The sequence below is a fragment of the Cloeon dipterum genome, chromosome 4 (assembly GCF_949628265.1).
Source record: "Cloeon dipterum chromosome 4, ieCloDipt1.1, whole genome shotgun sequence".
In the NCBI taxonomy this organism is placed as follows: domain Eukaryota; kingdom Metazoa; phylum Arthropoda; class Insecta; order Ephemeroptera; family Baetidae; genus Cloeon; species Cloeon dipterum.
The window spans coordinates 4698419-4712761 of NC_088789.1; the positions used below are offsets into that span (position 1 = coordinate 4698419).

The 14343-nt window shown below is 40.8% G+C and overlaps 2 protein-coding genes across 2 annotated transcripts; one reads left to right on the forward strand and one right to left on the reverse strand.

The window, feature by feature from the left end:
* Positions 1 to 3325: 3325 nt before the first annotated feature.
* Positions 3326 to 5039, reverse strand: Mp20 (Muscle protein 20). Its single transcript, XM_065489995.1, has 4 exons — positions 4895 to 5039; positions 4230 to 4444; positions 3834 to 3954; positions 3326 to 3771 (listed from the first exon to the last, which is right to left on the reverse strand). The coding sequence occupies exons 1-4, from the start codon at positions 4922 to 4924 to the stop codon at positions 3580 to 3582; spliced, it is 558 nt and encodes a 185-aa protein (XP_065346067.1). The 5' UTR covers positions 4925 to 5039; the 3' UTR covers positions 3326 to 3579.
* Positions 5040 to 8923: 3884 nt separating this feature from the next.
* Positions 8924 to 14010, forward strand: LOC135943189 (uncharacterized). The gene is made up of 10 exons (XM_065489638.1): positions 8924 to 9118; positions 11048 to 11147; positions 11202 to 11322; positions 11379 to 11589; positions 11697 to 11902; positions 12270 to 12456; positions 12513 to 12857; positions 12922 to 13137; positions 13221 to 13379; positions 13538 to 14010. The coding sequence occupies exons 1-10, from the start codon at positions 9001 to 9003 to the stop codon at positions 13687 to 13689; spliced, it is 1815 nt and encodes a 604-aa protein (XP_065345710.1). The 5' UTR covers positions 8924 to 9000; the 3' UTR covers positions 13690 to 14010.
* The last annotated feature ends 333 nt before the right edge of the window (positions 14011 to 14343 follow it).

Sequence of the window (14343 nt, forward strand, 5' to 3'; positions counted from 1 at the left end):
ATGAATTAAACCTTCGCAATGATATAATACATTTTTATTTCTCCAAGAGCCCAGAATTCTGGAATTGTCAAACACAAGAGTAGTATTTTTCTTCGAGTAAACCGCATTTACAATAGAGGTGAAAATGAGCAAAAATTGGAATGTTTTTCCGATTAGAACACTGATTAACTCAAATATTTAGAAGAATGACTTGAAATTACTCGACGGAGGCATTTCTGAAGATGAAGAAATAAACGGACTTGTCCTCGTTGGTGGGTTGTACCTGATATCCTACGTGTAAGGACCCCCTCAAGACTAGGGTGCCAGTTGCAGCCGAAACATGTCGAAAACAATAAAAATCTTAACTTAAACCCACGAGGAAAAGTCAGTTTATTTATTCGTCTTCAGGAATTTTGCAGAAGTCTAGAATAAATAGATTTGATTTTATTGCGTTCTTTTTATTTAGAAATCTAACACTTGACGTCATTGCTTCGCGCCACGCAAAATTTGGCCCTCACATTTATTGTGTATAAAAACATTCAGAAGTCCTCACGCACCGGTGAAAATCCTCGTTTCATAACTCTCACTCTCTTGGCCACATCCTGAAAAATGTGTCAAATTTCCTCTAAGTATGCAACCCGTTTGTCAGAAGCGTGACACACGTGGGGCGGCGGCTGGCCTCAATTAATCATTTCAAGCAGCGTGTGGGCACAAGATTTAGGGTTGTAATGCTGAGAGATTTTGTGTGCGTATTGTTGTGCGTTGCGTTTGAATGACAGCACAGCCCCGCCGGATAATAAAACGGTCGACAGGGGAGCAACCGTGCCAACTCGCACACAACGCACCCACTCTCGAGCTGACTCATTGTTTACAGCTATTTTAATTAGTCCGTGTTTGTTCAACAATCCAACACTGACTTAATTGTAAATTACTCAAATGGTTAAAAACGAGGTTTTCATATAGCAGCCTTTGATCCACCAAGGTGCTATTTTCTATTGTGTTTTGTTTAAGATTTTGTTTCATTAACTCTAATTATATCGATTACAAATTTTGTGTTAAACATTAATTGAAAGTCGCGGACCCCTTAGAAAATATTTCGTATTTAAAAAATAATCTTTTGCCTATGAAATTTGTTCACATTACGTTCAAGAAAATGGTGCATATTGGTATCTGGCGGCGGTACATTTTTTTAAAATTTAATGTTTATTTTGTATTGAGTTATATGCTACAGCAGCATTTTATTTCATAGGCCACACTTCAACCATAAATCCCTCTTTGCCCTTATCTGCTCAACTTCACAATTTTGCAGTAAATTAATACAAAAAAATCACCGCGTATACGTGCCAAATTTTATTTTGGACTCTCGTTGAAATGCGAGCAAAAATTTCGTACAGTGGCGTAAAATTGAGCAATATTTCTCTCCCCTCATTGAGAAAACGTGGCAAGCGGACGATAAAAAACAGTCGCGACAAATCTTCGCCCGCAGCAGTTCGCATAAAAAGAGACGCTGGTCGCGATGCGCTGCGTGTGCCGAAAGGGCTGAAAATAGTTTGATAAGTGTGGAGCTGCTTCCAAGAACTCATGCCACCGATTCATATAAGCAAACGGCAGGAAAGCGCGCGTTATAAATACTTAATAAAAGCCAGTCATACTCGCGTTTGTGCAATATTTTGCGGAATTTCGAGGCAGCTGCCTACTTTCCACAGATTGTAAGCAGAGCATTCTGCCTGAGTGCACTGCAATGTGCTGTGCACTACGGAAAAGTGCTAATTTTAGGGCGGCAGAAGAGTGCTGTGCGGCTGATTTATGGATGCGTTGGCCACAAAAAGCGGCACCTCTGCAAGTGGAGCGCTTAAAGCCCGCCGCCTTTAATTAAACTCGGCCCCACCGCCGCTGGAATGCCTCGTCTTTGATCCGCACCAGTATATTATGTACTCTTTTCATTGAGTAACTAACTGCGTCCCATTCAGACCACCTGGAGACAAGTGTTGATTCACTGATGTAATTTCTGTCATTTTGAGAAATGATGGGCCCATATGCACTGCACGAGAAAATGTTTAGATATTACCGAGCCAAATATTACAAAATAGTTGAGACTATGTGTTCCAACGAGAAGCACTTCTTGATTTGAATACCCGCGTGTTGATTTTAAAATTAGAATCGGAGCGAGTTGGCAAAAGACGCAGCAGATGGCACATTAGAATTGAGTTCAATTCCTATTCTGTTGCTTATTTAGCTCCTATTCAGTTTTAATAGAATAGACTATTAATTACGCTTTTAAATTCTAATAAATGTTTTTTTAGATGAGGGCATTTTGGGAAAATTCGGCTTGTGATTTTATAGAAATAAACAGAAATATGCACAAAATCACAATCATTCCGGTCTCTAAACTTTCCATTGGTTTACAAATGAACAGTCGCCTTAATCACAGCTCAAGAGACCTTTTATCTCTTCACAATAGAATGGGAAACTCACAAATCAATTTAAACATGATCCTTGTTCTATTTTAAATTTGAATAAACTCATGCATGACTTTAATCGGTTTAAAATATTTTGTTTGAACTATTATCAGTAATATGTTTATTATTTTCTTTCAAAAATATTTCTCAGAGTGTGTGGCCGGAGCAGATAAACAGCTCAAGTGTATTTGCACCAAAAATAGGGGGATTACGTGAGTTTCAAATTTAGAAGGGCGACAGCCAGACACTTTGTTTATCTCGACAGCCGTGAAATCTTCCAGGCCATAAATTATCTGCTCGTCGTCCAGTCGACGAGCATGTTTCTCCGCGAACCCTAGAAATAGAAGCCAGCGGAACAAGCTGAAAAGCCATTCCAGAAGCGGCCAGTGTAAACAGAGCGGGGTTGCGAAATGCGCTTAATGCGCTAATGCAATGCAATAAAAATTATTGAGACAGGATAATGGGCTTCGGGGACAAGGTTAATTTTGCATGAAGCAAGAGGCAGGTGCGAGTAGGCGTGATTTATCTAGCACCGGCCAACAATATGCGCACGAAACAGGAGCAGCCGGGGACGCTTAATTTCGTCAGAGTCTCGACCAATTATAAATTGGCCAAAATTCGGTGTCACAGGCGACTAATCCATTCTGATTTTTGGCCCCGAGGCGCTGGAGCATCTTGTGCCGCTGTTCGGCGCCGGGCAGGTTATTTCTGGAAAGAAATTCGATGCGTCCGCCACTGCCTTTTATGTTCGTTGCAAGATGTAAATATTTGGACTCCAGCCAGTAGCGAGAGAAATGACAATCTGATGAAGTGCCACCGAAAGTGTCAGCCAGATTTTTTGCCTCCACTAAATCAAAGGGATTTTCTCATTAACTAAAAGACGTGTGTTTCGCGTATAGGTATAAATATCAAATTTATTTCCCACTTTCGTTACAAATTACCCACGTTTTTCGTGTGTTCTCGTCTATCTTGCAATAAAATATATAATAAGAGACAAAACACAAAGCAACAGAGATAGGCAGTCATCGTAATATGTATGTCCGTTTCAAAATCTTACAAAAATTGCGTATTATGAATGTCATACACCCATCGAATGGTTCTTGTACATCCTCCTTCACATCACGAGAGTCGCTGGAAATGCTCACTTGCCGAGCAGGATCTTTCTGGTGGCGCCCAAGCTCTGACCTGCCTGTGAGGCGCCCTTGTTCTGGCCTGCCTGCAGGCCGATGATGCCCTCGCCGGCGCGCAGCTGCTCCTCGCTGAAGTCGCGCTTGTTTTCCTCAGCAGGCCTGGGGCCCAGGTAGGGGCCCTGCCACTCAGGGTGACGGTAGGTCTACAACGGGGGAAAGCTTTTTAGTTCCAGGAATCTTTGTACGAAAGAGAATGCGAACTTACGGTGCGGCCGAGGGCGAAAAGTGTGGTGGTGACCTGGGCAATGTCCTTCTTCTCGTAAAGGTCAACAGTTTGGAAGACGTCCAGGTCAGCAACGCCGTAGCTCTTGAGAGCCTGTTGGAACCTACGACAGATGCAGAGTGGTTTATTCCGAGACAAAAACTTCTCAGTTGATTCAATTTGAGGGCCGGATTTAGAACTCTATTATAGATCACAACTTAAAATAGAATGAAAGAAACAAATGTTGGAACTGTTTATATTCCCACTTGTCTTTGTGATTTATCTGTGAAGAAGAAGTGGCACTCCGAGATGAGAGCGGCACTTAAAATAACCGCGAGATTATTATAACCACCTGCTCCCCCAAACAAATGGCATCGCCCTTGGTGCGAGAGGACTTACAAGTTGATGTTCTCCATCATCTTGAACTGACCACCGCTCTTGTTGATCTTTGCGACGGCTCCGGGCTGGATTTTGTTCATCAACCTGCAGAGGACTTGGCCGTCCCTGAGCACGTCTTCGTAGGACTCGCCCCTGTTGAACAGTTTTTCTCCGAGCACGGACTCGATCCACTCCATGGCCTCCTTCTCCTGCTCGGCGTCGCGCTTGCCGGCGAGCTAGAAAGAAAATAAATGTTTTTGTTTTTAAAATTCTGAAATTCAGGCCACGCTTGGTTTCACAAATGTGGCTGCTAAAAGAAATATTTATGTGCAGTCGAAATCGGAACGGCGGATCTTTCCAGCAAAAACGCTTGGCTGCCACCCAGACCGAGGCAAAAAACTTTTTTACAACGCATTTCAAATTATCTCTATGGTTATGGCCGAGGACTGCAACATTTTAGCCTGTGTAATTCAATTTTACGATTGGCTGTAGCAATTAAGAGCGCTGATCACCCGTGAATATCAGAAATAAATATATTAAATCAACGCCTGGAGATCGGTAGTTAGACTATCCGCAACTCACTCTAGTAAAGCCGATTGCATAATTTCCGAATGGAAAAAACAAATTCAGCGAAATTATGCAGCAATTGAAATTAAAAGAAACTAGAAATCGTTTGAAGCACTCACCTTCAGTCTGACTTGCCTTTCCAGAGACATGTTTGGGCTGAGTTGGGTGGGGTGGTTTCGCGAGTAAAGTGGTTGCAGAAGTGGCGCTTTCTGACTGACTGCTCCTGAGGGAAGCTCTTCTCGGTTATATAGTTCCAGCAGGCGCCCCCTTTCGCACCAAATATAACCCGTATGCTGATTATTGGAGGCACACGCCGCTTCTGAAACGTCACCAAAGAGTGTGGGCACCGCGCGTGTCGTCACGACCGAATCGTCATCCCTGCTCTTTGCATTTTGAGGTCTGACTCACTCGTTCTGCAATTTTTCTCCAACAGGCGCCGCTCAAATGTTCTAGAACTACTTCGCTCAATCGCGTTTGGACAAATATGGACATATTTGAAAAGCAATTCACGCATTCACGCGCGACTGCTCTATGACATGGCCGACCGTGAAATTATCGAAACTATACTCCAAGATGTTCCGCAGTTAGTAGACTTAAAAAATAAACTGTTGAAGAATTTTTACTCTCGTATTCCAAAAATGTAATTTCTTGTCTCTTTTACGACGTAATTTTAAAATTTTACAGTGATCGTGTGAAAATAAAATTAAGGACTGAAAAATATGGCAAATTAATTTAAGTGCAAATATTAAAAATATAAAATTAAAACCAAATTAAACCAAATTAAATTTTTACTATGATCACATCAGAAATATTTATTATTGATGTCTATTTTTTATCAAAATCTAGGCACAGTCGTAGTACTTGTCAACTATAATAGTATAAAATGAGAGAAGACATCAAGGCTAGCGGAGGACCGATTATATTTCAGTGATCAAGCAATATATCTTACAGTTTAACAACAAGTTTTTTATCCTTTACCTCGTAAAAGGTTTTTAAGATATCATGTTTTAATGTACATAAAATATGGGGGAAGACTCCAGAACTCCATGGTAATGATATATTGTATTAACTGTGGAGCTTAAAACCAGAGAAGCTACTTTGGTCAAAGGGAATGAGCTGACCAACTATTAAGCCGTCCTTGAGAGAAGGCAATTTATTCCCCAATAGATCTGTAACAAACATTTTACGAATATTCAGTCAAATGATATCCATCGCATTAATTTCATTTTGATATTAATAATATTTACTAGTTGATTGTACTGTTAAATTATTGGCATTTTCCTTGCGTGAAGGTTTGTCGAAGAATTTACAGAGAAATCATTTGCGCTAATTTTTAACGAATTATTACTAATACACTGACTTAATGAACTTGAGGACACTATTTTTACACTCGCACCCCGAGCATTCGGGTTAACTTGTGCTTGGCAAACGTTGCGTTTAAGTTGGACTACAGAGCAAAAATGATGAAATTGAAACAGTGCAAAAAATCACGTACAAACGGCGAAGACGCGGTGCGGCACTGCTATACTACAATTGCATGATTCTGTTATTCGTCTCTTTGTATTTTAAATTTTCTATTCTTGACCGTATAAGCAAATAATAGAAAATTAATTACGGAATAATTCCTCACTTCTAGATTATCGTTACCAAATATCATGATATTTCAGTTTAAAACGATTTTAAACAGTTGGCAAGTAGAGTGACGAGCTTGGGATGCAGCCTAATTAACACTCAACACTCACACTTTCCCATCAGTGCAAGCTACTGCAGCCGCCTCTCCAGGGGCTAATTGCTTCGGTTACTCTGCGTGAGACGCATGATGCTATATCTCTTTTCACGCCGCTGAGATGGTGAGCAAATCCATCATGCACAATCTAAATTTGAATCCGGTCCAGCGGAGCATTATGCGGAGTTTCGTCGCCAAGGATGAGCTGATTTTTTGCAACAGATATTTTGCCCGCAGCAAGTGATTTACGCGAGACACTAATCAGTCGCGAAGCCCCTCTTGCCTCCTAATTGCGGTTTATTTTGGAACCGCGTGCACGACATTGAATCTCGCGATTTCGCAATGCTCCAAATTAATTAGAATATTTGGCACACGCTGGTGATATACTTAAGATAATTCAACTCTGTTTAATATGGCTACGAAATTTGGATGGTTTATTTCTCAATGTTCTCTTAAAATAATTTTTAAGCAATTCAATTAAAATCATAAAAAGCAATTTGAGGAATGTTCCGTTGTTTAAATTAAAAATCGGACATTGTGTTTCCTCCTTGCCAAATTGTGACAATTTTTGGTTCGACATTTCAAAACCTATTTCATTGAAATATTATAAAATTAGTACAGAATTTTTAATTTACACTGGCTGAGATCTTTTCAAGAATATAAAAATATAAATTGAGTATTTGATATTGCGACGTAGGCCGTCTGAGGGGAAGATGTCACTTCAATTCAATATACCTAAGAATATGTCATTGTCAATTATTTAAGTGTTCCAATAAGATACGTGCCCTTCATTTCACACAAATATGATCAGCTTCTAATTCCCCGTCTACAAAAAAACAATTACCGCAAAATCACCAAAAACATTTTTTGCGCTCGATTCAATTTATGGTCCAAATTGAGAAATCGGCAATAACGTTGTAAGTTCCTCTAGAAGAGAATTTCCAATCGATGGTGATACTGTTAGTTAATATTCTGAATCTTAATTTCCATTAAATCAATGTTTTAATATTTAATATCAATATTTAAGGGCCGGATAGATTTTAAAATGTCACAGTTGATGCCAAGTTTATTATTATTATTTCGAGTGTTACAAAATAAAATACCGGTAGTTTTCTTAGGCATGGAAATGAGCGTTAGTGCACGAAATCGAGCGCATCAAGCTTAAACAAATGGGGTGTGAAAAGTCAGCAACGATTTGTTGGTTCCGCTCCATTTAAGATTTTCAGCACATTTACTTTTCGAAACTGGTCGTGCCATCTTCAAGATAGCTCTTAAACTTTTAGAACGAGAGCGCTTCTAAAAATAATACAGCTCAAGCATAAATTTAATAAAGTTCAATGTCAGCGCTATATTTTGACCAGTGCGTCGTGCCCGAGAGCTTGGTGAATATTCTGAATATATTTATTGGCTGGTGTAACAAACCAACTAAAAATAAAATTAGCTTTTAATTGGTGCTTCCAATGAATTGTCTGGAAGTGCGTGTTTCCAAGAACTTAACTTAATTACATATTTTTTCTAACCGCCACAATTCTTTTAAAAGATCCATAATTTCAATTTGTATATGCTAACTATTATGTAAACTTTCTCAGTAAACTTGTGAGCTGCAAAAATGGTAGCAAGTAAAAAGTCAGGAGGCATTACAGATTTAAGTGTACTAATTTTTGTACCCTCACCATCGAACCCTTAATTTATTCCTAAAAATAAATCAACAATAATAATTCCATCTATACTAAATGAAAATTAAGTTCATATTGTATAATTAACTATACTAAATAATATTGTAATTAATATCGGTAAAACAAAAAGCTAATCCCTGATGAGAAGCTGCCCATGCCTATTTCGTTGGGTGTCAAATTCTTCAAGCAATAAAATTTAGTATATATGCTCATAAGCGCAGTTACCCGTGCGTAATTTCCCCTAGCACCCTGTAGATTTGGCGTCGGCGCCGGCCAGCCCTGTGGCCCCGCCTGAAAATGCGCCAAACCTCTACCAATTATCTGGCCTCTCTGCTTTATCCCTCTAAGATCGTTGTACCAGCGAGAGCGGATGGCCACTTTGGCCCGTCGTTGAGGCCTGTATCGCGATTCCCGGCTTGATTAATTGTTCCTCTAGACCAGACCACGCTCCTCTTTTGTTGCGGTAATGCCTCCCTGTCCCTAGTGTCCGTGCCGTTTATGAAAGTCCTATAACGTTTATGACGTCATTTATTGACACAAATGGATTACTTCATAAATCTAACGGAACCTAAAAAGAGCTGCAGCTTTGGTGCAAATGCAAACGGTAGAGGTGAAATTGCAATTTCACGGCTGCCTCACGCAGCGCTGAAGTGGGAATACAATGGTAAAGGCGCCCGCCGTCTGCCGCATGAGACGAGACTCGCGCGCCATAGAAAGTGAATACATCGACTGCGCGCAGGCTCTCGCGGCGAAATCGTTTTCAGTGTGCTGCTCGGCACGATCCAGACGCCAGTGTGCACCAGGCAACCATGGCGAACCCGACATGATCGAGGAAAAGCGCTCGCTGCTGGCCTCCGGCGCCCGCTGGACGTTGCGGACGGCCTTCGTGCTCGGGGTGGCCGCCGCTGCCACTACCGTCATCTATTTCACCCCCGTGCCAGGTGAAATCTCTCTCGCTAATTCAGACCCACTCGTGCGCAGGTTGCGAATCTCTGCAGTGGTGTTGCAATCGATTCTCCTGAGCGGCGCGAAATTGCTCTGCTCTCAGGAAATTGTACGCCGTTGCACTCACGTCTGTCGGCTGAAATTTGTAATCATCTCGAGTGCTGTACACGAGTTGCTCATTACATTTTATTGTTCCTAACAAGCTGTTTGACTATTTTCTATGAGTTTGCGGAAGAAATTATTTATTTGCCGCCGGAAAAACGCGTTTTCAGTGTGTAGTTATGCTCCTTTCAATTTTGTTATAATTGCCTTCACAGCAACGTAAGTTTCTGAAACCAATTGTTTGGTAAATTTATGAATTTAATTAAACTACTTTATTTAAATCAATCCAAAACGTTTAGTAAAAATCTTTTATTTTTCAAAGTAAATATACTATTTTTTAGTAACAAAAATTTAAATAAATTTGGAATTTATGTTGCAGGCTTCAAATTAAAAAATATACCATGAACTTTTTAAACAAAATATTGTGATCGTTGAAATCAATTCGTACACCGAGGAAAATGTCCTATAAAATCAATAAAAATAGCAAAATAATAAAAAATAAGTTTATTAAATGCTTTTTCAAATCGTCATAGAGGCTGAAAATAATAATCATTTACCATATCGGATAGACTTTTTAGATAGCAAAACTATCTTGTCGAGAGGTAAACAAACGATGTGAGAAAACAAGATACACGCTGCTGTGACACTAATACAGCGACGGCATTTACAAACCCAATCGCGTTCAAGGTCTACCTCTTTTACTGAGAACTTGCGGCTTGTTTCATCATAAATTATTATACATACCAGCATTCAACTTGAATCACTAGCTCTGCAACCAATCAATGGCATCAATGCATTTTTAACTGAAGTACACTTAAACCATTGTACCTGACCGTATTATTTTTATTATGCATTCTTAGGAAACAATAGCGTCAGGGTTTGGATTGGAGTGCTTTGCTTTCGCTTTTTTAATATCCTGTCATGAAGTTTATTGATTATTTTCGTTCTGCGGGAGAAGGTGCATTGTCATTTCTTGAAGTTATCATTGTTTAATGAAAAGAGAGTGTCAAAGAAGAAAGTTCAAAGGGGTGGGAAATATTGGTGTCTGATCAAAGAGACTAAAACATCACAGAGCAGGAACTATTCAGCCTCTCTTAGTTAGGCAGTGTACTCATCCTTCACCAGTCTGTTAGAAAAGATCGCTTTGCGAGCAAGGCAGATTTGAGCTACTTTGCCATCTGAACAGCGAGAAGGGATACTGCTTCCGCAGCAGTGATTTGCTATCTCACTCTTAAATTTCCTAGTTATATTTAGTTTTAGAATCTTCTTTGTGAGACAATTATCACTCACTCAGTTCATGCAGTTATTTTCCTCTCAATCCAGTGGAGTTTGTGGGTTTGCTGTTGAGGGGAAAAGAGTTCTTGATTTATTTCGTGCTCAACAAAGATGCGGGAAAAAACGAGGGACGCCACTTGCTTGTGCAAATGCATTATAGCTTTTGGGGTGGCCTCCTTAGCCGTTGCCCTGATTTTATCATGTACACCTCTGCCAGGTGAATATATCCTATTTAGAAAATGTACCTATAATTTTTATTATGTCTTCATGGCATTTGTAATCAAGATAATTATATTAAAATCTCATCTATTAAATTAATGATGCGTGCGAAACAGCTTTGCAAACAGAAGTTGTGTAAAGTGCACAAAATGTCGCAAATCTGCACACTGGACGTGTTACTTGGCGCTGCAGCCATAATATATAAGACTTTCTCTCAAATCCAAGGTTAAGTGCAAGCACCTCTTGCTATATGGAATATATATACATACACACCGTCACGGCAGTGAACATTATGTAAATTTAAACGTCACTCGTCTGTCCTATTCCAGATCAATTTTTCGCGTCTTGCGATCGGCCCTGCCACGAACTCGACTGGCCAATGATTTGCCGTATTAAACTCACCATTGAGGTCTACCAAACGCTCAGCAGGTAATACCGTTGCATTGTGCTATGACAATGAGGTGCTCAATTTCCTTGATCAAGCTCGTGCGGCACTTGCCCCGAAAATCAGACGGAATGCTGGAACCCAAACTGCGTCACCGCCGACGGATTCAAGCGTGGCATCCTGACGGCCAACAGACAGCTACCGGGCCCTAGTATTCACGTGAGTGTGGAGCAGACATTTCAATAGCTATAGATTTAATTTCACTACGACTTTAGGTTTGTGAAAACGACATTTTGGTCGTGGACGTCGTGAACAGGGTGCCTGAGCACGGCTTGGCTTTCCACTGGCGAGGACTGCCGCAGAAAGACACTCCTTTCATGGACGGTGTCCCCATGGTGACGCAGTGCCCCATTCCCAGCTACACAACGTTCCAGTATAAGTTCAGGGCCTCTCGACCCGGAACGCACATGTGGCACGCGCACAATGGTAAAATATTAACAATTTACAAGATCAAACTAGTATAGCAACTTAAAAATTGAAATTATTAAGAATTGATATAAGGAATTCATTCAATTTTTTTCATTGTTACGCAGGAGCTGAAATGGCTGATGGCCTGGCTGGCGCCCTGGTAGTCCGCAGGGCACCAAATCGAGAGCCCCACAGAGCTCTTTACGACGAAGACAGCAAGGACCACGTGATTGTGATAACAGAGTGGACGCATTCTTTCGCTCTGCAACGGATGCTCCAAGGATCGGTGGCCACAGATGCGCTTCTTATAAATGGAAGAGGCGCTTCAAAGGTAAATTTGATTAGAAAAAACTATACAATTTAGTCTACACAACGCTAATAGCTATTTACTTTAAATTTTATAAAATAGAAAATTGAAGAAATTAAACAAATAGAGGGAATTTAATTATACCTCAAAGTTGAAAACTCATTACGTTTCAAAAATAATTTTTTTATCTACCCTGATTTATTTACATTGCTTTTACATATTCTCTCTTATCAAGAAACGCATTCTCATGCAACACAATTTATTTAGAGCAATTTTCACAAATGAATATATAAACTTTTTAATCAATTCCACCTAATGAATAAATCGAGCTGATAAAAAAATATTTTTTAGAAACAGCACTGACATATTGTCCTAAAATGTTTGAAATTAGGATGGTGTGCCTTCCGCCGCATTCCAAGTGCTACCTAGTGTAAGGTATCGGTTCAGATTGGTGCACGCCGGCGTGATTTCCGCGTGTCCCTTGAAGCTAAGTGTGGAGGGTCACATGCTGAAGGTCATCGAAATCGACGGCAGTCCCATCAGACCAAAGGATGTCAGCAGCATCACTCTCGCCTCAGGCAATCCATCATTCGATGATCAATGCAAATATCATAATTGTCTTTATTTATTCAAGGTGAGAGAGTTGACTTTGTGCTGGAAACCTCCGCGCCGCCGAGCACCTACGCCATGAAGGTGCAGTCGACCTGCAGCCGCCTCGAACAAACTGCCACCGTGCAATACATCGAGTCACCAGAAGTGACGAAGACGAAACGCGAGCTGCAGTCCGCGAAGCAGGCGGACGCGCAGCGCTTGGACAGCACTGGACAGGCGTGTGGCACTCCGGACGTCGTCTGTCTGGCCGAACTCGAGGCTCTCGACCCGGCGCACTCCAGCCTTAGTAAAAGCAAGGTAGATTTAGAATTGGAGCTGCCCTTCGAGTTCACCTCCATATCCAACCACAGCCTCGGCTCATTCATAGGTAAATCACACCTCTATCCCAATGCGTGAATTTTTGGGGATTTCACGATTTTCAAATGTTTTAGTGAGTCTAGACCCTGAGGTGAAGGTGCCGCACATCTCCAACCTGACCTTCGTATACCCGTCGTCGCCCCTGGTGACCCAAGCTGCTGATGTGCCGTCCGGGCTGCTCTGTCATGCTGAGTCAAAGCCTATAGGATGCACAACGTTGCCTTGCGAGTGTGTGCACCAGCTGGACGTCCCGCTCGGGGCCGCTGTGCAACTCAACCTGCACGACAAAGGTGGGTTTTGCATAACCAGCCCCTCGGTCGCGGACTGAATAGCTTGGTGAAAGGGTTTTGAGTGAGATAAACAATTTTTCTAGGCGAAGCAGTAGGTGAAGGTCACGTCTTTCATTTGCACGGCTATTCCTTCCACATTGTGAAAAGACTGGCTAACGGCGTGTCTCTCTCGCCTGCAAAAGACTCTGTCACTGTTCCCGCTGGAGGCAGAGTTGAAATCAGGTTCGTCGCCGATAACCCAGGTAATTTATTAACATAAAATTATAGTTTAAAATATATTTAAGTGGAAAAATAATATTGAAAAACGCATCATCTGACAAAATTAAAAATCAGAAAGTTAAAATTGGACTCCGGAAAATTTCCTGAATAATTCGAATGTTACATTTTAAATAATTTTTAGGTTACTGGTTGCTGCATGACCAGCATGTTGGGTACACTGCCAGAGGTCTAGGCGTACTGGTTCACGTCGGAGATTCAACTGATATGCCTTCGCCCCCACCAGATTTTCCCAAATGCGGAACATGGCGAGGACCGGACTTTTTCCTCACATAAACTGGTTCTTCCATTCCATAAAAACAAACTGAATTTCAGTCTCAGCCAATTCTACAAAATATAAACGAATCTCAAAGCTCAAGCAGACTGCTTTGCAGAGTTAACAAAAAGCAGATTGTGATAACTTTAAATGTTTTAATTTTACTTTATGTCTGTAATTTTTATTTATGAAATATTACTGCCAAGTGTGATAGCAGATTTTGCATATATGGATGTGAGAAAAAACATCGCGAGTATTGTATAATATTGTGAAATCGTGTTGTGAAAAATGATGCATTGTTTTGTTGTGAAATAAAAAGTGACATTCCATTTTTAACGGAATTTTGTTCGTTATTTTCACAATGACTTTGACACTTTTAATTCGATTGTTTGGTCTGCTATAAAGGCGTAAAAAGTTTGTGGCTTTTAGTCACTCTTGGCTTGTCCCGCTGGCCCACATCGAGAGCGAAGCACTCGCGATCTGCGACTATCTCAGAGCAGAGCATGACTGGCACATGCATTCATCCTAGGCACCAAGGCGCACTGGATGCATTCGACTCACTTTCTCTTTCTAACAGAAAAAAACTTATTATTCTCCGCTCTCATTGATATTCAACTTGTTATTTACTTTATCAGTCATATATCCATGGATTCAATTTTATTTTAAATATTTAT

Coding starts and splice junctions, on each gene's coding strand:
- Mp20 (XM_065489995.1), bottom strand. CDS start 4,924: ATGTCTCTGGAAAGGCAAGTCAGACTGAAG. Junction 4,445..4,894: donor AAAGGCAAGTCAGACTGAAG/GTGAGTGCTTCA, acceptor TTTTCTTTCTAG/CTCGCCGGCAAGCGCGACGC. Junction 3,955..4,229: donor ATGATGGAGAACATCAACTT/GTAAGTCCTCTC, acceptor CATCTGTCGTAG/GTTCCAACAGGCTCTCAAGA.
- LOC135943189 (XM_065489638.1), top strand. CDS start 9,001: ATGATCGAGGAAAAGCGCTCGCTGCTGGCCTCCGGCGCCCGCTGGACG. Junction 11,903..12,269: donor ATGGAAGAGGCGCTTCAAAG/GTAAATTTGATT, acceptor GTTTGAAATTAG/GATGGTGTGCCTTCCGCCGC. Junction 13,138..13,220: donor ACTCAACCTGCACGACAAAG/GTGGGTTTTGCA, acceptor CAATTTTTCTAG/GCGAAGCAGTAGGTGAAGGT.